Source organism: Solenopsis invicta, chromosome 5 (assembly GCF_016802725.1).
Source record: "Solenopsis invicta isolate M01_SB chromosome 5, UNIL_Sinv_3.0, whole genome shotgun sequence".
Taxonomy (NCBI): Eukaryota; Metazoa; Arthropoda; class Insecta; order Hymenoptera; family Formicidae; genus Solenopsis; species Solenopsis invicta.
In genome coordinates this window covers 20,262,062-20,282,136 of record NC_052668.1, presented here as the reverse complement: position 1 = coordinate 20,282,136, position 20,075 = coordinate 20,262,062, and the positions used below count along the sequence as shown (strand labels likewise).

At 39.9% G+C, this 20,075-nt stretch overlaps 3 protein-coding genes across 12 annotated transcripts in view; 2 read left to right on the top strand and 1 right to left on the bottom strand.

Annotated features, from left to right (window-relative positions):
* The window catches only part of LOC105195297 (SLIT-ROBO Rho GTPase-activating protein 1), a 60,701-nt gene extending 51,331 nt beyond the window's left edge, over positions 1-9,370 (top strand). For 6 of the 7 annotated variants that reach the window (XM_039449692.1, XM_039449693.1, XM_039449697.1 and 3 more), the window contains 7 exons: positions 379-974; positions 1,054-1,275; positions 1,438-1,508; positions 1,593-1,773; positions 2,006-2,288; positions 3,536-3,607; positions 5,065-9,370. In XM_039449692.1, the coding sequence (XP_039305626.1) occupies positions 379-974; positions 1,054-1,275; positions 1,438-1,508; positions 1,593-1,773; positions 2,006-2,288; positions 3,536-3,607; positions 5,065-6,408 (2,769 nt within the window). In that variant the 3' untranslated portion in view covers positions 6,409-9,370. The remainder of the gene's footprint in view (positions 1-378; positions 975-1,053; positions 1,276-1,437; positions 1,509-1,592; positions 1,774-2,005; positions 2,289-3,535; positions 3,608-5,064) is intronic. The other variant, XM_026133509.2, reaches the window with a different exon arrangement.
* A 1,168-nt stretch (positions 9,371-10,538) lies between these two features.
* On the top strand, positions 10,539-16,924 carry LOC105195090 (E3 ubiquitin-protein ligase RNF123). Of its 4 annotated transcripts, none has more exons than XM_011160324.3 (10): positions 10,539-11,060; positions 11,462-11,787; positions 11,924-12,907; positions 13,376-13,512; positions 13,626-13,729; positions 14,150-15,357; positions 15,537-15,865; positions 15,930-16,095; positions 16,160-16,306; positions 16,414-16,924. In XM_011160324.3, exons 1-10 carry the CDS (start codon positions 10,957-10,959, stop codon positions 16,731-16,733), a joined length of 3,825 nt encoding a protein of 1,274 aa, XP_011158626.1. In that variant the 5' UTR covers positions 10,539-10,956; the 3' UTR covers positions 16,734-16,924. The 4 variants fall into 4 exon arrangements, with proteins under 4 accessions (XP_011158626.1, XP_011158625.1, XP_025989302.1 ...); XM_011160323.3 differs by having other exon boundaries at positions 10,539-11,072; XM_026133517.2 differs by having other exon boundaries at positions 11,051-11,163.
* On the bottom strand, positions 16,923-19,935 carry LOC105195089 (putative sodium-coupled neutral amino acid transporter 7). Its single transcript, XM_011160322.3, has 4 exons — positions 19,779-19,935; positions 19,100-19,460; positions 18,780-19,026; positions 16,923-18,016 (listed from the first exon to the last, which is right to left on the bottom strand). The coding sequence occupies exons 1-4, from the start codon at positions 19,885-19,887 to the stop codon at positions 17,363-17,365; spliced, it is 1,371 nt and encodes a 456-aa protein (XP_011158624.1). The 5' UTR covers positions 19,888-19,935; the 3' UTR covers positions 16,923-17,362.
* Between the last annotated feature and the right edge of the window lie 140 nt (positions 19,936-20,075).

The following is a 20,075-nucleotide window of genomic DNA, read 5'->3' as shown; positions in this document are numbered from 1 at the left end:
ACTAATTTTCCGAAATTAAACGTTTCATTTGCATTAAAATCTTTGAAAAATTAGGACTTACGATTATTATTATTCAATTTTTTGGCTACATTGATATATTAAGAATAGAAGAATTAAACTTTACATTCTATTTTGAAAAAAAAATATTGACTATTTAATTATTATTAGTTTATATTGAGTTATATATTATAGATATAGATATATTGTATATAAAATATTTTACAAACTAATAAAAAAATTACATAATATAATTACATATTAAAATACAAAATAAATATTTAGGTAAAAACATTGAAACCAATTATGAAAATTATATATTTGATGTAAAAAAAAAAAGATTTGTACGAGCCACATTACCTTTGACGTTGATGTTTATAGAAATTCAGGGAGTACCTTCTCGGGACGTCGAGAATAGCCAGGTTAGACGCGAAACAGGAGTACATCCGGCAGAGCCTTTTGGATGGCTCAAACGCCAGTCCAAACCCGTCGATTTCCGCGACGAAGCAGAAGCAGGCGCGTCGCAAGCGAATCGGTCGCCTGCAGATGAACGGTCAACCGAAACTGTTCGGCGGTTCACTCGAGGAGTACTTGGAGAGCACAAATCAGGAAATACCGCTGATCATGAAGAGTTGCATTCGCGTGATCAATCTGTACGGCTTACACCATCAGGGTATCTTCCGCGTGTCGGGGTCGCAGGTAGAAATTAACAACTTCCGCGAGTGGTTCGAGCGTGGCGAGGATCCACTTGCGGATGTTACCGACGCTTCGGATATCAACAGCGTCGCTGGCGTGTTGAAGCTCTATCTGAGGGAGTTGCGCGAACCCCTCTTTCCCATCATTTATTTCGAGCATCTGATGGAATTGGCGCAGCTCGAATCGAAGCAAGATTTTGTTAACAAGATGAAGGAAATGATTGCGAGTCTGCCGCGACCAGTCGTAATCGTTATGCGATATCTTTTCGCTTTTCTCAACCAGTGAGTATTGTCGTTCCATCGAGTATAATTCACATATATAAGTACGCGGCAGTTTAAAGCTTGGTCTTTATTTAAACAGTCTGTCGGAATTCTCGGATGAAAATATGATGGATCCCTACAACCTGGCTATCTGTTTCGGTCCGACCTTGGTGCCTGTTCCGGAAGACAAAGATCAGGTCCAATATCAAAATCAGGTCAATGAGCTTATTAAAAATATTATCACCTTTTGTGAAGAAATTTTCCCAGAGGATATCGGAGGCACTCAATACGAGAAATACATTAGCAGGGAACCCGACGACGTGTAAGTAGATACAAGTTGATGTATCGAATGTTACATATTAAGATAGTTTAACATTAAATATATAAACGGCATTGTAAAAGAATCTAAGAAAGATGTCGCAATTTTCTTTAGGCATATCTTGAAACTTTTGTCGTTTAGTTATTGATATGATTCATTTATTAGGGATGTGGGGGATTCGCCGACGGATCAAGCTCAGGAAGACATGGACTCGGAAGTTTACCCGTCCGAAGATGGTATTGCCCTTTTTTCAAAGATATTTGATATCGCTGAATGATGAAATAAATTTCGATGAAAAATATTTGTTTTCTACCCATTAGAATCGGAGAATCTCGAAGCTACAGCTCAGTTTGATTTTAATGCGAGATCTGAAAGAGAGCTGAGTTTCAAAAAGGGCGACACCTTGACGCTGTACACGCAGGTCAGCAATGATTGGTGGCGGGGCGCTCTGGCTGGCAGAGAGGGATTGATTCCCGATAAATATATTATGCTCAAGATAAAGTTAGTACTATCGTAATACTCCTATAAGATGTAATATATATATATATATATATATATATATATATATATATATCTTGTGTTGACAAAGAAACTTGTCAACACAAGTTAAGATAAATTATTATTCAAGTAAATTTACTGATTTTGATTTTAAAGCTGATTTATGATTAAAATCTCTTTTATTTAATCTGCACTTTCTAATTGTTTTGTTGGCACCTTCTGTATTTTTTCTCAGGGATGAGGAGCGTGAGAAGGAACTTTTAAAATCGTCCAGCGAGGAATCTATGCGCAGAAGAGCGTCTAGTTCAGCGGATAGCGTATTATCAAGTAATAACTCGCCGCTCATGGGCCCGTCAGCGAATCCAAGCACCTGGTCATCCGGCGCGGCGTCCGATATGTCATCATCCGCCACGACGAACATGATAACGGACAATAGTAATGCCAGTGGTATTATCGCGTCTGTGGTGACGAATGTGCCCTGCATCTCGTCGTCGGCGCAACCGATCATCAGTCGAGAGGTATTAGAAACCACCGTTTAATAGTTGATCTGGTTATAATCTGTGTTCGATTCTCTCTCCACTTCGTGTTTGTCTTCGCTTTTTGTCGTGTATTTTGTCGCACTGTTGCATACCAACGCACCAACGTGACGCAGATTTTCTTATATTGTCTTTTCGTACTCTTTACGACGCACACTCAGGTGCATGGCTATTCGAGCGCTGCAACAGATTTTTTTTTTTTTTAATTATTATTTCTTTATTATATTTTCGAGCGAGCGAAACCGCCATCTAAAATGCACAACATGTAGAATTGGCAACACAAAATTCTCTCTTGCCTCCGCACTGCACCTGCATCTGATTCACGCATCGCTTCGTCATGTAATTAGCGCGATTCTCTTGCGCAAAGTACTTTTTGTTTTCTATGAACAAGTTCTCAAGAAAAATAGATGGAATTTATTGGTTAAATAAACTCGAGAGTAATTCAGTGAGCTATCATTCGTCGCAGAACATACGCGATATCGTTGCCGTAATTCTATAGTAAAGAAGTATTCTGAAGTTTGCGGATAAAATCGACAACGCGGGGGGGGGGATACAGAATCGAGAGGAAGACAACGAGACGTGGAGGAGCACTTTGCGAGAGAGAGAGAGATAGAGAGAGAGACATTTTTATTTTAAGTTTAACTTAAATTCGGAACAGCACACACGAGTACTTTGTAGGACTTTATACTAGTTTGTGTACGATATATTTGTAAATAAATTATAAATATACATGTTTTCATTTTGTGCTGCATGTCCCGCCTTGTGGTTATTTTTGTCTTGTGCGCCGCCTGTGTTCTCCGTTGTTGCACCGTTTTACTGTGTGCGTATGTGTGTTTTTGATTCTCTTCTCTACATTTTTTTTTTCTTTTTTGTTAACGATTTGTTTTAACAGTTGGGATGGTTGATGTTTTTCCAGATATACGTTTAGTCTGTTGGCCCTTTAAGTTGGCGAGAAAAGCCATGCCGTTTCGCGCCGCATACATATATACGCAGAGCGAAACGCGGACTAAAAACTGTTCGATAAAACTGGCCGCCAGTGTTGTTAGCTGTGTGATTAGTTTATTCTTATCATTTTCATGTTGTGCTGTTGAGATCGAGATTTCGACGGTAGAGTGTGTTTAAGCTTCTTTTTCTTTTCGTTTTATTTATTTATTTTTTCCTTGTCGAGTTCTGTGAGAGAATCTCCTAGAATTTCTCCGTAGAACGAATTCTCCCTCTTCGATCTGTAGATGAGATCAAAAGGAATGCCGCTCGCGCAGGGAGCCTGCTTGTCTCCAGCGGATATTCTTTCGGCTTCCGAGGTGAGTAAAGAGAGCAATCTCACCTACTGCAATTATATAGCCACTATTAACCCCTCGTGCAATAAAGAGAAAAAAAGAGAGGTAAATTAATTCATTGTTTAATTACGCCGGTACATGCGCCCGCTTACGTCTGCCTCAGTTTTACGAGCAGTTTTTAATCCTATCCCTCAAGTGGCAATGTGTGTATTTTATATGTGTGTATTTTATCCATTTATATTTGTGCCTTTATATTTATATTTGATTTGCATGTGAGCGACTGTAAATCTTCCGAAATTTCGCAATTTTTATCCTGGTGAAAAAAATTTTTGCAATATATCTTATAACATTTAAAAAAGAATTTATATTTTAAACTTATAAAAATTTTTGTAAAACTTTAAGTTTCTTCAGATTTTATGTTTTCTTTGAAAATTATAGAATGAGATATCTTCCAAATCTTGGAACATATCAGAATTTACACACAGATTATAGAAATAAATTCTAGGAAAGATGCAGATTTTTTCTTAGCATTTCTAAAAAATGTATTAATTCATATAAAAATTTTGAGAAACTTTTTGAAAAGTTATAAGATTATAAATTTATATTTATTAAAAATTTTGAAAGATATAAACGATTTTAAGAAAAATTTTTACCAGGATACAAACGTTACATTGAACAAATCGCATCAAGAATATTTACCGTTCCAAGTACTTTGATTATTAGACAGAAATTTGTTAAAAAACAAATGTTTTAATTGTTTTCTTTACTCATAGTTGACACCCCCTCATTCGATATTTACATACATATATCTCACGTTGTCGTTATATCGTGCAGTTGTAAATTGTTCACGAATTATTTCACTTGCCCCAATTTTTATCTGTACACGTTGTAACATAGAAAATTGGATACGGGGTATCTTACTACTGTTGAATGGTCTTTCTAGAATCTTTTACAAACCTGTTAATATCTTTTTTTTATGTGAAATTTTAATGACCGTCGTAATTTGCTAATATTTCTTTTTTCAACAAAAATTTAAATTTGTAACTTGAAATTTAATCTAGGCAAAGTTTTTACAGAAAAATAAACAAAAACTAGGACTTGTTTTGCTAATTTATTTAAAAAAAAGTCCTTTTGGGTAATTTCATTACTCATTTTAAAATTATGAACGATGTTTCATGTTGACTTTTTAATATTGAAAAAGAAATTTGAATTTTTTGGTCTGTGATCGAAAGTACATCCACCGGTGGTGAGACTCCCTGTGCAGAAAAGAGGAAACGTAATTCGATAATAATTCGACAATAATTCGTATCTCGTTACAGCGCGCACGATCGCTGATAGATCAAGAAGGCGTAGTATCTGCGTATTCCCCGCAATAGTAAACGAGACCCGTCTGTCGGCTTCACTCAGGCAACACACACCCATTTAGCCCCCCGCGTGCGCGCTTCGAGCCACGCTACGATTGTTCCCGTGACTGTTTGCAGGCTGATTCCGTGACTTCGTCGAGGCCGGCCAGGACGTCCACTCCTACGGAAAACGAGAAGCATTCGGAGCAACATCGGAATAACGCGGATGGCATTCTCCAGGTTGCCCTGGAAAATAATGTCGACTGCGGCATCGACGGCGGTAGCGCGAATTCCACTCAGCAGCAGCAGCAGCAGCAGCAACGAGGCGGAGGCAGCAATGAGGAGATCGCCAACGAGGATCTGGGGCGCAACGTCCTGGCAATGATGTCGTTGGATGGTATCGTGACGAAACGCAGCGCCGCCGGTCGAAAGCAGCAGCATTGGAAGTCGCAGAGCGTCGGCGAGAACGTGCTGGCGCAGCAGCATCAGCAGCTGCAGTTGCTGTCGCACGCGAACTCTATGCCAACCTCGACGACAACAATCGCCGCGATAGCGGCGGGAACGACAACAACGACGACAACGACCATCTTAACGCCGGATGCCGACGAGTCGCATCAGGATCAACAGCAAACGACCAACTTCTCGGCGAACCGTGAACTCTGGCAGCGTCGCGCCACTTCCCAAACGCAGCCGACCCCCAGATCGTCGTCCTACTCCCGCACATCCCAGGAGTTTCGCGAGATGAGACAGAAGCACACGCCCGACCTAGTGATGGATCTGCCGCTGTCGGCGCAGGATCCGGTCGGCAAGAAATCCGCGTCGTCCAGCAGTCTAAGTAGCTCGGACGAAGAGACGACGATGCCGTTATCCTTATTGGCGCAGCAGCAGCAGCAGACGCCACCCTCGCGAGCGGAGGCGGCCACATCGCCAACCGGCGGTCCCGAGTCACCGGACATGAGCACCGCTGCCGAGCGCTTCGCCAAGCAGAATCAGTGCACCCTGAAGAAAAACACGAAGACCGTGAATTCAGAGAACGCCGCTACCACCGCTGGCAACAACAAGCTGAAGCGAATCGAGACAACGGCGGCAGAGCATGACGGAACGGGGGGCATCGTCGTCGTCGACGTGGAAAACGACGAGATCGTCCGATCGGTCAGCTCGAATCAGATTACCGTCGACAGCGTCAGCGGTGGTGGTGGTGGTGGTGGTGGTGGTGGTGGTGGTAGCGGAGGAAGTAGCGGAAGTGGAGGGATACCACTCAGGTCACCCTTGCCGCCGCGCTCCACCCCCAAAATCGTCGCCAAGTTCGCCGACATGCATCTGACCGGCGGCAGCCAGGTGGTTTCGTCGTTCAAGCCGCAGGTCAAGGTCAAGCCGACGATCCTGCGCAAACCGGTGTTGCCGTTTCCGCATCCGCATATGAGCCCCGAGCTCGCGCGCAAGATCGAGAAACAGGCGCAGAGCGCGGAGCAGGCCAACTAGATTTTGCCATACGATCGTCGCCGAGCGGAGCCGAGAAAAGTCACATTTATTCGTGATCGTCGTGCGCTTGGCACTCCGGCCAGCAGCGTTGCTTCTCGAGTTCACTGATGATATTCAGGTTTCAAGAGAGACACGCGCAAGTTCCATTTTTCCTGATTCTTCCTAAAGTCGAATCCCTCGAGTCGCGGTCGCTTTTCGAACGATGTTACTTGACAATAACCGTTCCCTGTCGCGAGCGCGGAGCCGCGTGTGGGAAATACGATAGAAAAAAAAGAAAGAGAAAAAACGGAACTTGGGCCATCGCCGGGGCGTCAAGCCGTGATCGCAGCCTCCGTCGAGATCTCGTCGTTTCCGAGGCGAGCGTGTAACGTTATAGATTTTAGAGTGATGTACGAAAACGCGACCACCCATCGACCAGTTACTCCGCCCAGTCGCGAGGACTTGTACCGCATTAATTATCGTGCCCGAGAAGAAAGGAAAGCCGCCGCGAGATAGCGGCGCGCGTGTCAAATCGATGATACAAATCTTGGCGAAGCTGCGGCGCTATCCTCGCGGGGACGAGTTTATTTTTTCTACAGATGTTTTCCATTTTCGCATAATTTTTTTACCAAATGATTCGCGCGAAGCGACGTTTCTAGTCATCGAGCGAAGATAAGAATAAGAGAAAAAAAATGAGAAAAAGAACGAAAGAGAGAAATGGAAGTGTGAAAGTGCGTGTGTGCGTGTGTGTATGCATGAGAGAGAGAGAGAGAAAGAAAGGGAAGGAGGGGGAGTGAGAGAAAAAGACGTTAGCATCGAAGAACATGTAATGTTTGGAGGTATAATTTATTTTTTAGCGCATGCCCAATGTATACGTCAGTGATGGATTTTCCTGTTACTATTGTCGCTCTATACTCTTGATGAGTACCGTCGCGAGTCGCGAAACGTAGCAAGCGCGTTCGATGGTTCCTTTATATACGCGAGCGAATGTCAGTATGAGTTTAAAGAGAAAAAGAAAGAGAGGAGTAGGAGGAAAGAGGATCGTGGCATTCCTCGACCTTCTCACCTCCCGAGACGACTCCCTTGGTCACGAGTCTAGGTCGGTTTCCCTGTTACAGAGGACGGAAGTAAGAGAATGAGAGAGAGAGAGAGAGAGAGAGAGAGAGAAGAGGGTCTTCGGGTCCCGCGACTTTTATCGATAGATTTATTGTAATAGAATATGTTACACTACTATGATGTATACCGCGTGCCGATTTTAATTATAGGTACTAACTAATCCAAACAGCGATGTTCGATATATTCGAGATAAAGATAAAGCAAGAGAAAGAGAAAAAAAAAGGGGAAAGAGAATCTGGCTAGGTAATTATGACGACGAAGACGCGAATATTAATCGATTGACGCAGCGTCACAAGCTGTCGCTTGTTATTCCAATGAAAGGTACCAATGAGATGAGAGTAAAGGAAAGAGGAAGGAAGAATTAAAGGGAACAGGAGACAGCATACCCTCTGCGATTCACCTCAATGTTATTCCCGCACCTTCCCCTATAATCAATCGAGAGGAGGAGGAAGAGAGGAGGAACTTGTATTCGTGATTTAACGATCTTAACTATCGTATACGTTAACACGCGAAAAAAAATGTATACCATGTAAGTGCGTATTTGCGAAGAGATCCGTTCGCTTGACAGGATTCACACGAATCGACGGCGAATTCCAAGAATCGCGCGTTTTAAAACTAGCGCAATGCTCCCCTCACTTTATGTGTGTATCGACTAAATGTTTAGCACGTGTTAAGCGGTCTTAGCGTCATCGGCGTTGTTACAAACTTTGTCACGGATATCCATATTAATGTCTCGATGCGCACGATTAATTCGCGTCCCCTAAAAGTGGAACCCTTGGCTTCTGGGAGGAGATTTTGGTCTAGAAAGTGAGGTAAACTTTGTGATTTTTTGAAAACTATTGAATATAGAAGTGCAAGATGGTTTTTCAAATAGAGATAGAAATTCTTCAATCTTGCCGTTATTTTAAAACCATATATTTTTAGCTGTTTATAGCTTTGAGAATATTGAATTTAGAGATTTTAAAAAATTCATGCATATAGTTTAAATATGAATATGTATCCAAAATTTTATATTTCTATTTCAACAGCTTTCCTTTTAAAAAATCATAAAGTTTAATCTTGAAAATCATTTTCTTAATCAAAATTCTTTTGTAATTCCTTCGACATTTCTAATAGACTTGAGGTTTCTTCAATACAATCTCGATATTAGGTATCGTTTGTAATTTAATCCGAAGTATATTGAATGAATACGATTTATTCAAAATCTCGAAGTAAACAACTGTAACACGTGATTTATAAATCACGAAGAGGTCTTCTGTTTTTAACAATAGTGTATTTGGGACACCTCGACTGTAGAAAGATCGATTTTCCGATTGTCAAAAATTAAATCTGTCGTTTGGGATTAATGTGTATCGTAAAGAACTATAGATCGAATATTCAGAAAAAAAGTTTGAAACACAACAGCACTGGCCGACGTGAGGACCGCTTAATATCGCAGGCGCTGTACCCACCGCACTTATGAAATACCAAAGCGAAATGAATACGCCCCTCGTCCACACGTTGACTCGCACAATAATTTGTGATTATACCGATCCGGTGCTTCGATCTTTAAACGTTGCCTCATCGTTTCTTGTCTTTTTTTTTTCTTTTTTTATCGCCATGCATCCGTGGACTGCGTATTTTTATATAGCAATTTCTTCGTTTCTCTTTTTTTTTTTTTTTAACATGGCGCCGCCCTTCAGCGCCGGACGATAACAAGTTTTTAAACAGATCTGTAAACGTAATTTAATACACATATAATTTAGTGTAGCCACGTCTTATCAGTGGATGATCCGAGAGGTGCGTAATAGCTTAATTGATAATCTCTCCCGTTAAGGCTAATGACACATATGGATATCGATAATAAACGAATTTACAGGCTACATTATATTATGTTACAAGTGAGGCTTATTTATCTGACTACGTTGGCAGATTCCTCTACATCCCCATTCTGATTTGCTCCTTGACAACTTGCTATTTGGAAATTTGATTTTGATACAATAGACTCTTGGGTTTTTTTTCCGTATTTTGGGATTCCGTATCTTATTTTATTCTTATATATTATTGAAATATAAGGTAATATGTTACTTTTAAATTTCGCCTGTACTATATTTTAGTCTGTTAACGATTAAACTATTTAACCATCTCGTATGAAAGAAAACTTTGTCAAGATCGAGCATCTTTAATTTTACGCTCGTCATAATCTTTCAACAGGTAAGGTCGCTGGTTTATTCTACAGATAATTTTCTTTTAATCATTATATCTCGTAAAATGAAGATCATTGAATGTAAGCTGGTGCAAAACAACAAAATGACAAATTCAATGTTAAAGGCTTACAAGACTGAAAAGTTAAAATTTTTATTTTTTCCACTAGCTTAGAAATGGAGCTGATGTAGCTCAATAATTGCAAGTAAACTATGAAAAATTATATAATTTATAGACTTCAGACCTTGTTGTTTTTTAAAAATCACGCTGATTATAACTCGATCTTTATTGAATCATTTTGAAATTTTAATGTAATAACATTTTAATAACATTTCGTATAATTGATTCACGAACGCTTTTCTTATTTTTTTCTTAAGTTATAAAAAAAAAACGAAATTAAATGTTTCAAGAATGTGCAATTTCCATGTTTAAATGTACCTAGTTTCGTGAAAAAAAAATTAAAAAATCCTTTTCCTAAGCTGAAAAGTGTAAAATAAAAAAAAGATTTTTTAAGGTAATTTAACGAAGCTAAAAAAATCTTAGCCACTATGCAGGACTGCAATAATTAAAACGTCATTATATTAACAATAATAATTTGTTTAACACTACGTTTGTTAAACTGATTATTTTACCGTTCTGTTTTATTCTTTAGATTTTAATGTTACAATTTTCAAGTATTCAATGTCCTTTTTGGGATCCTTTATTTCAGCGTCTTTCGTCAGCACTGCGTAGAGTTCCTCAAGTAAACTAGTAGCACTGCGCATCTGCATCCTGCGCTGCGGTCTGCGGTTTGCGGTAACGACGGGCGCACGATCGGCTGATGCATCAGCTGATATCATCTCTCTCTCTTTCTCTCTCTCTCTCCCCCCCCTCCGCCATTCTACGTGTAAAGAGCAGAAGCAACGCGCTGCGCTTTGATTCCCTTTCTCTTTCTCCCTCTCTCCTCTTTCTTTCTTCCTTTTTCCTTTCTATCGCTCGTCAATAAGGTGAATTTGCCGGTGATGGATATTTCGTCGTCGTCGTGCATGCTCGCGTGCTGACACGACTTATGTTGGCGGGCGCGCTCGCATGAGCTCGGAAACCTCCCCCTGCCCCCCGCGAGGGCCGTCGTCTATCGATTATCGCGTCGCCCTTTGCCGCCGTCAGCCGTGATCGAGTGGTCGAGGGTGGCGGACGTGGCGGATGAGAAGTCGGCGATGCTGCGTCGCGGCGCGAATTAACCTGTCGATATCTGTGTCCGCTCGACGCGACTGTTCGCGGTAACTGGTGATGGACGCGGACGAAATCCTATGCAGGGTTTTCGGTGCGAGCTCCCTCGCCACCGAGCGCACCGCCGCCGGTAGATCCAAGGACGATCATCTTGGACGATCCAGGTGGGAACCCAGGTAGCAAGCTGACGTTACTTGTCGTCATGTTGACGTTAAAATGTCAAAGATATCTGGGAGTTAAGTTTCTCTATCCTAAGAGGAGAGGCTGGTGGGTCCGCTCCTCTGTAACTTTATTTCTTCTTGTAAAACTTTACATTCCTTAATTACATTTCTCCAACTTCTGTAACTTTTCTCATTTTTGTGCCAAGTCACGTAAAGTACATGGCAGTGTAGCTGAAAAAGATTCTCATTTATCAGGAGTGTGTCAAAGTAATATGATCAAGCAGAACATAAATCTATTGTACTTTTGTATTGTTCTGTTTGTGTCTTTCGAGGTTTACTAGAAACTAGAAATGCAACATCTGCTGTTAATTATCACAACAGCTAAGTTATATATTTTGTTTCAGAGCATTTCAAAATTTGACTTGGATAAATGAGCACATTAGAAAATCCTTGTTGAATCTCTACATCGATACATGGCACTCTGAGGATAATAGAGAAGGTCGTATAGGTCCTCATCTCGTCAGATTTGACGTATCCATGCATCATGGTCTCTGCATCATCTCCCCTGACAGGTTAAGCGTCAATTCACAGAGTAGCTTTAGCACAATGCGAGCCAATACAGGAGTGTTCAAAGGAAAATGGATGTACGAGGTACAACTTGGATCCAAAGGGGTGATGCAAGTCGGCTGGGGCACCGCTCAATGTAAATTTAATCAACAGTACGGCGTTGGTACGTTTTGAAATGTTGTTACTGCGGTATTTGCAATAATTTCTAATTACTGCTATCTTCTCACAGTGATGTAAAAAACAAAAAAAACTTGTCAGAAATTCAAGAGAAATAAAAGATTCTACCGTTTTCTTCTCAGGGGACACTCCAAACTCGTACGCTTATGACGGAAATCGTGTGCGGAAGTGGAACGTGAGTACTCACAAGTACGGTGAGGCCTGGTTAACGGGGGACATCATTGGCTGTGCGTTGGATATGGACGATGGAACGATAGATTTCTATAGGAATGGCAGGAGTCTGGGCAGAGCGTTTGAGAATGTACCAATGGGCGCCGGGATCGCGTATTTTCCCACTGTTAGCTTGGCTTTCACTGAGAACCTAACGGCCAACTTTGGTTCCATACCGTTTAGATATCCCGTGGAGGACTACGAACCTTTGCAAGCACCGCCGATGGTACAAGTCCGTCAAGCTATGCTTCTCTTTCAGTGGCTTTCGCAAGTGATCGAATTGTTGGAATACTCCAAGAACGTTGACAAACGAAACGTTCTTTTGGAGGATAAAACTATGAGTGCCCATGCCTTTCTCATGTGTCTAGCGAGATCCATCTTGAAACATATTGGCCCATTGCTCACCGTTCCTTACGTTACCGAGACTGTTTTCGTGCCGTTCATGCAAACGCTCTGCAATTTGAGCACTGACGATTCTACGACAAAATCCGTTTACTCGAACCTTCGTAGCACGCGATCAATTATCTGCTTAGATTTGCTTTGGACGTTCCTGGAGGAACACGAGATCAAGATGTGCTTGGAAAGCACAGTACTCCATTTGTTGTCCGCCTTTCGACACGTTTCTTTGCTACTCGAATACCCGGATCAGTGCAAAAGTCTGATGTTACTGACTAAGATCTGTCGACACACCGTTACGCGGCAATATTTTCTGCAGTACTTGTTGTTTGATCGTGTGCGTTTTGCCAACTTTGTACATGTGAAACCGCTCGATGAGGGTGGCTTGACGGACGTTGTGGAGAAGGTCTGGTGGGAGACAAATCCCTTGGATCCATTGATCGAAGCGAACAAGACCAGTTACTTGTACGCCTGTGATCGCATCAAAGCTGCCATATCCGGTACACTTAAATGCTTACGCTTTTTAAGAAATTTAAGATTTTTTACAATTATGAATTTTTTAATTATTTATATAGAGTAATTCTCTTAATGAGCTTAGAGTATAATTAAGAATGTTTTTTTTTCAGTATATATTTACAAAGTATATAAAAGAACATAATTATTTAACACTGAAAGTATCTAGCAGTCATTGTTGACCGCGTTTATATTTTAGATTAATGTTATATTTCTTGTGTAAAATAATAGGATTTTATATGACATTTTTCAATTTTTTAATAATTATGTTCTTTGTACTGATGAAATGTTTAGTTTTTAATCACACTCTTAATTTTTGTAGTTTTTATTGTTGCTTGGTTCTTTTAGGGAGTAAAAAATATTGGTACTTTTAGTATTAATTTACACAAACACACAATATATTAATATTTTATCTTTAAAATAATTGTAATTATACTTTATATATTTTTTTATAGAGGTAGAAGCGTTACAAGTTGAGTTACTAGTCACTTTATTAGATAATACCGATGGAACAGCCAAGAGGCCGACATCAAGGACCATATTTTTGAAAAAATTTAAACGTTTCGTTCAGGAGAACCTAATATCCAGTCGCGTAAGTACACTACACGTTTAGAGTAAATATAGAAATTTTTATATGCGGGACTCCTCCGCGTACTTACCGAGCATTCAGTCAGCAAACCTGCAGGCATTTTACCAATTCTTCAGACACCTCTGCCGATCACATTATGTTGCTTTCACCGACTTCTGGTTGCATTCAGAATTTTATGGGACACTGAAATTGGGACGAGCCCTGTCTATATACCCTGCAGGTGATAAGGCATTACCGAGAATTATCTGACACACTTGCGAAAGGAATCGGCTCTCTACTTTAGTAACGTAGAAACCTTCAGTCAATTCAATGTGTTTTTTCTCTCAGCTTATGTACATAATATGTATTACTGAGATAATACTGAAATACGCTTAAACGCTTGCATTACTGATTTGTCGCGTTGTTATATACATACATACATACATACACACACACACACACACACACACACACACACACACATACACACACACACAAAATTGCGTATGTTGTATATATCTGAGTACTGTAGTTTCTTTTTTATTTCTCTTCCAAATATATAAGTATTCGCTTCGTACAACATTATTATTATAATTCGCAAATATTATTGAGCGACGTTTAATTTACGTAATAGCATTTCCTTATAAATTGGAATGGGCAGGGTGTTCTACGATGCATCGATCAATTACTCTGGAATCGACAGACTTGGTGGCGTAATAACCCACTTAAACAAGACATTCAAGAACGAATTGCTACGACTCCTAGGTCCGGATCATGAGGTAATCATTGCTATGGAACAGCAGCAACAACAGCAACAACAACGTACTGCAACGGCAACGAATGAAGCGTCAAATAACGCTTACGCCGTGGTCGGCGCGGCTGTGAGACCACTAGTCGACTTGCCCGTGGCTATACCCGCGGCCATTTATCCTCGCTTAATTAACATCAACCCGCCTACAACGTCGTCAAGCCAAGGTAGTTCTGTGATACTGGAGAGATTCGGATTTTTTTCACATACTAGAGAAGATAGAACTCCAATACGTCACGGTCCTGCAGATCCAGCGATCTCATTGATGGAATTATTAGATGGTATTATCTTATTCTACCATGTAGCAGCGAAGAAGCAGTTGGCCAAGGTGGCCGGTCTGCGCGACAGTATGTCCGCGTACATTAATGCGATCGCCGACACCAAGGCGAGGCTCGAGCATGTCGAGCAGGGAACAATCTCAGGGAAGGATCCTGACGTGGAGGCGATACAAAGAGAGTTGCTTCGTACGACGGATATATTTAGTAAGAAATTGTCGGAGCAAGCGAGACACATGGCATGGATTAGGGCCGCCGTGTACTCGGAGGAGAAGCAGGCGCAGCTCGCCTGGCTGCTAAAGGTAATCACGCTGACCCTGCAAACCGCCAGTCAACAGGGCAATATGTTCAGCTTCGTGCCTGATTTCTATTTGGAAACGCTGTCCGATTTGAATGTGAGCCTGCGCGCTTATATGCATCCCACTGCGCCGATCGAGAATATCTCAGATTATCGAACGATGCTGTGCAACGCGGCCGAGTTCCTATGCGATCACTTTCTTGATCCGCGCATAGTGCACGCCAATTCCAAAGATGTGCTGATACTCGCGCTCGCTGGTTTCGTATCGAATCCTTTGATGCTGGAGGCACTGGAAAACGTGCCGCGCGAAAGCAGGATAAGGATTGTCTCGAGTCTGTTAAAACCATACGAGAATAGAGCGTGGGCTCAATCCAATTGGGTTCTACTCAGATTTTGGCAGGGTAATGGCTTTGCTTTTCGATACGAGAAGAGCCCGCATCTTTCCAAGGTCGGCACAAAGCAACAAGAATCTGTCTATCAGCTCATAAGTACGTTATTCTTTTTTTAATATAAAATATTCAAACTTTATTATTAAACCTAAATTAAAAAATGTAACAAATTTAAATTTACTGTGCAAAACTGTGTTGAACAGTGCATAACAAAGGTCTCTTGTAACGTTTAGATTTTATTTTGATGTATCTCTTTAGAATTTGTTATATCGTTTCAGAACCATGTCCATCAGTAATATATCAAGCACATGTGAGGGATGTGTTGTTGGGCAATCCGCAGGCGACCACGCAGTTCTTAAATTCACTATTGAACCAATTGAATTGGGCATTTTCCGAGTTTATCGGCATGGTACAAGAGATTCATAATGTGTCGTCAAGACCGGAACGAGTGTTTATTGAGTCGAGACAATTAAAGATCTGTGCCACTTGTTTCGACCTGGCTATCTCTCTGCTTCGCGTATTAGAGATGATCTCCACGGTGGCCCGGGACGTTTTCAGCGATCCCACGCAATATTCTAGTGAAATTCTACTAGCTAGATTGTGTCAAGTGAGTGAGAACATTATTTCGCGAACGAACCTTCGAATTGCACAATAACGTTACGATTTTCTAGTTACTCTGCCAAGTGTTGAATAGAATGAGTTCACAAACCAATTGTTTTCAACATGTGATGCTATTGGAAATACCCGATTTAGAATCCATAGATCACTTTCCTATATTAGCTGCCGTTATCGGTATTCTGTTAGCTTTGCTTGAGAAGGAAATGAAAGATTTCGCAGGTAAATTTTGCTGCTTACGAAAAAGTATACGCAATAGATATTGATAACCGTCTTTCATTATCAGCAAAATCGACGATTGACGTGCCCAGAATCACACGAAGTTTATTGACAGAACCGAGCTTCCAGATTAGTTCTCTGCATTTTGTTTTGGGCGACACAAAATTGAAAAATACAAAGATGAAAAATATGAAACCGTTTTCATTATTGAACTGTAAGTATCTTGTTAACTACACCAGTGATTGTGTACGATATATATACAATATTACAATATTTCATAATCTTGATAGTAATCTTTTATTTATTTATTTATTTTTTCAGATCAAGAAGATGTAACGGTGGAGGAAATTAGCCGAGTAAAGCAGATGATAACGTATCTTGACAATTGTCATATGCTTTTACCTGATACCAAATTAATAAGTGACGATGACAACGCTTGTACCATTTGCTACGCGTTTCCAATTACTGCTGTATTTAAACCATGCAATCATCAAACGTGTCGCACCTGCATAGATCGTCATCTGCTCAATACCAGGGAATGTTTCTTTTGTAAAACGACCATAGAAAAGGTCGAGGATCTAAGCGGGAACACGTTGCATGATTTTACTAGCGAATTCTCAATTTCAAGAGTGACATCTTGATCCAATGATAAGATTGTTTTTCAAATTGCATATAATGTATTAAAGATTTGAATTCTTGCGATATATATGCAGAGCATCGAGTCCCGACGGAAACTGCCTCATAATTTTCATTGTATATTAAAAAAATTCTTCTATAAGAGTAACAAAAAAACTAGGATAAATTAAGAGCAAGAAAGAATAATTGTAAAGTATCACAAAGAGTTGTTTTTTTATTTACATTCAAAAATAATATACCTCTATATACTACATTGAGCACATCTTGGCAAGAAGCCTGGAAGAGCTTGAAAGATGTCAAAGGTATAAAAAAATCAGCTTCATGCCATTTTGCACACAAATTAGTTAATTGGTAAAAATTGTGTGTGTGTGTGTGTGTGGGCGCGCGCGTGTGTGTGTATCTCAGTCTTTTCTGACACCTTAACTATATATACCTCAACTTTCTATCTTAATGTAACATTAAAGCTGAAGTATTGATTTGCCGAATTGCACATCAGTTTTTCCAGTCTCATTCGAACCGAGTTACATGTGAGATTTGTAGAGAGCATGGCACGCTATTAACAGATCGTTATCAGTGATAGTGAATCCAAGATCTTTCTTAGATTGCACAATGTCGATCCTTTCTCAAGCATCGATCAAACGCACAGACTCTCTCTAAGCTGTCTGAAACCGGTGACCAACGGCGGTTTGGTCGGCGTCTTCTGTAGATCTTGAAGAGCCTCCATGAACACGACGCCGCATACGAAGGCTCCGAGCGCAGTCAAGAAGATCGCGAAGATAATTAACAAACGATTCTTGTTCAAATATAATTCCGGATCTTTCAAGTACACACTTTGCAGGAGGCAGATGCCTGGCAGTATGAAGATGAACATCGCGGACAGTGATCCCAGTAAATTGATAACCGGCGAAATGTCTGGCACGAGAATGGCAATGACCAACGATAGGATGAACCAAATTAACGTGACGATCACGCGAACGCCGATTTGATCGAGATTCACGTCGAAGATGCCGAGAAGCGCGTCTCGACCGCAGTACAACACGATAGGATAAGTGGTGAAGTTCTTGACCGCAATTGCGATTATCGCCACAGTCACCGCAGCACTCTTATCGGTGTAGCCTTGCAGGATATCGCTCGGAACCTTGCCACTGCCGAACGTGGCGTAGCCGAAATAGCCGACGACGCTATACGTGGCGTAGCAGATCAGCATACTGACGACGGCACAGACAGTGAACTTAGACAGATTGCGGTCTCTCATACAGGCATAAGTCGGTATCGCCGTCATGTGACTCTGTAAAATAGGCACACCTGTATATACCTGTATTGATTTAAATGCTATAATTTAGACGAGAATGATAATGATTAAAATTATTAACATATAGAGCATATAATATGATTTAATTAATAATAATCGTATTTTAATCGGAAGGTAATACATAGATTAAGGACATTCGTTAGCTAAAAAAAGTAGAAGAAAATCATGTGATTTTTCATTCAAATATACCTTTTAATATAAGAAGTTTTGGTAAAGCTACTTTTAAAATAATAAATGAACAAAATTCAAGCAACGATAATTTTGTTATTTAAAAAGATCTTTATAATATTGATAAATATTGATGTGAAAAAAAACCTGAAAAAGAATTATTTATACTAATGATTTAAATATAGTAACAAGTGACTTTGCCACATTTTCATTAACATATGATATCATATTTAAAGAGAGTTGTGTAACTCATGAATATTTCATACTTTTACACGACGATAATATACGATAAAGTTTTGTTTTTTGTTGATTTCAAAATGTTTTTTAACTCCTTATAAACATGTGAATATAGTTTTTCAAAATTCTTGTATTTTGTTTGAGATTAATTCAAAACTCTCCTCGTAAGACTGAATACTATTTTAGAAAATTATTTAAAGATAAATGATTAAAGATACATGATTAATAAGTTGAAAAAAATTGAGGAATGTCTATTATATTGATCATAAACTTATTCTCAAAATTTTATCAAGTTTTTATATTATGCTGAGAATCTGTTTAGAAATTTATGTACCTGATAAGCGAAGCAAATGATGGGTATTATCTGCAGAACTTCGTATCCGTTGTCTGGCCAGATTTTCATAGGTACAATGCCATTCTGCTCGCCGAAGCTTTTGTAAATAATTAACCATACAACATATACAATTGTTATACAACCAATGGTACTTGCATAACTAAGAACATCTAATCTTTTAAAAAAGCACAGGGGCAGGATGAATATACTGCAAGAAATGGCTGTCACAAATGATCTGGATAAGTACCTGGAGAATCATAGTTTTTCTAATGAAATATCTGGTTCTTTTTTTTTTCAATTTTTTTTAAATCAACAATTACCACGTATGACAATAGTTGAGACCATAATATGTGGCAAATACTCTGTCAAATTGGTCACCAACGATTATTAGAAATGTTAAGCAGCAGCCAAAACTATAAATAGTTACACAAACTCCGCAGAAAGTAAGCGATTTGGATCCACATAATCCAGCAAATGTGTCCTGCATGGTATTCGTACCCGTACTGTTGCTACAACTGGCCAGTATTACCAGAGCAGCTGTGATCAGTACAAGAAAGCCTAGCTGGGTTACGATAGAGGTTCCTACTCCACCGGCCTTGTCAAAGGCCTGAGGAAAATTTAACAATCCAGCCCCCAGCGTGGTATTCACAATCAGAAAAATTGTTCCCAAGATGCCAGCACCTGTAACATGCAACAGACATCTAAGAAACTTATTTTATCCTACTGCAATATTAACTCTTATTCTTTGCATTTGATTTATAATCTTGAATATAAATCAATTGGGTGAATCTTGAAGGCTCTCTCTAGTTTTTAACTATAATTCAGTTCGATTAGCTTGTCTCAACTAATAATAAGCTGAAAAGGGATATTAATTCAATTAATTTCTACTACTTTATTAAGAGCAATTATTTGTACAATTATCTTAGATAACGATTCTTGGAATTGTTTACGAAACAACGTCTCGTGTCACATGTTGTAACATCACTCTTATCGCGTTACCTCTTCGAGTTTCATTGTTAGACGCATGCGAAGGATTTGATCCAGTCGACAGCAAATTATTCGTGAAAAGTGGCTCGGGGTCACTCATCGGATGATCTACGCTTGACATGATTGTAGAACAGTGACGAATGTGTCGCTTTGTTTTTATTACGGACAACTCTCCTCTCCTTCTCCTCCACCTTCCGGGGAGCAAAGTTCGCAAAGGTTTCACTCATAAATTTTATATAAAATACACTATATTTAAAATATGATATTAATGTTGAAATCTTTCGTTTTACTATCAATTTATGAGTCTAA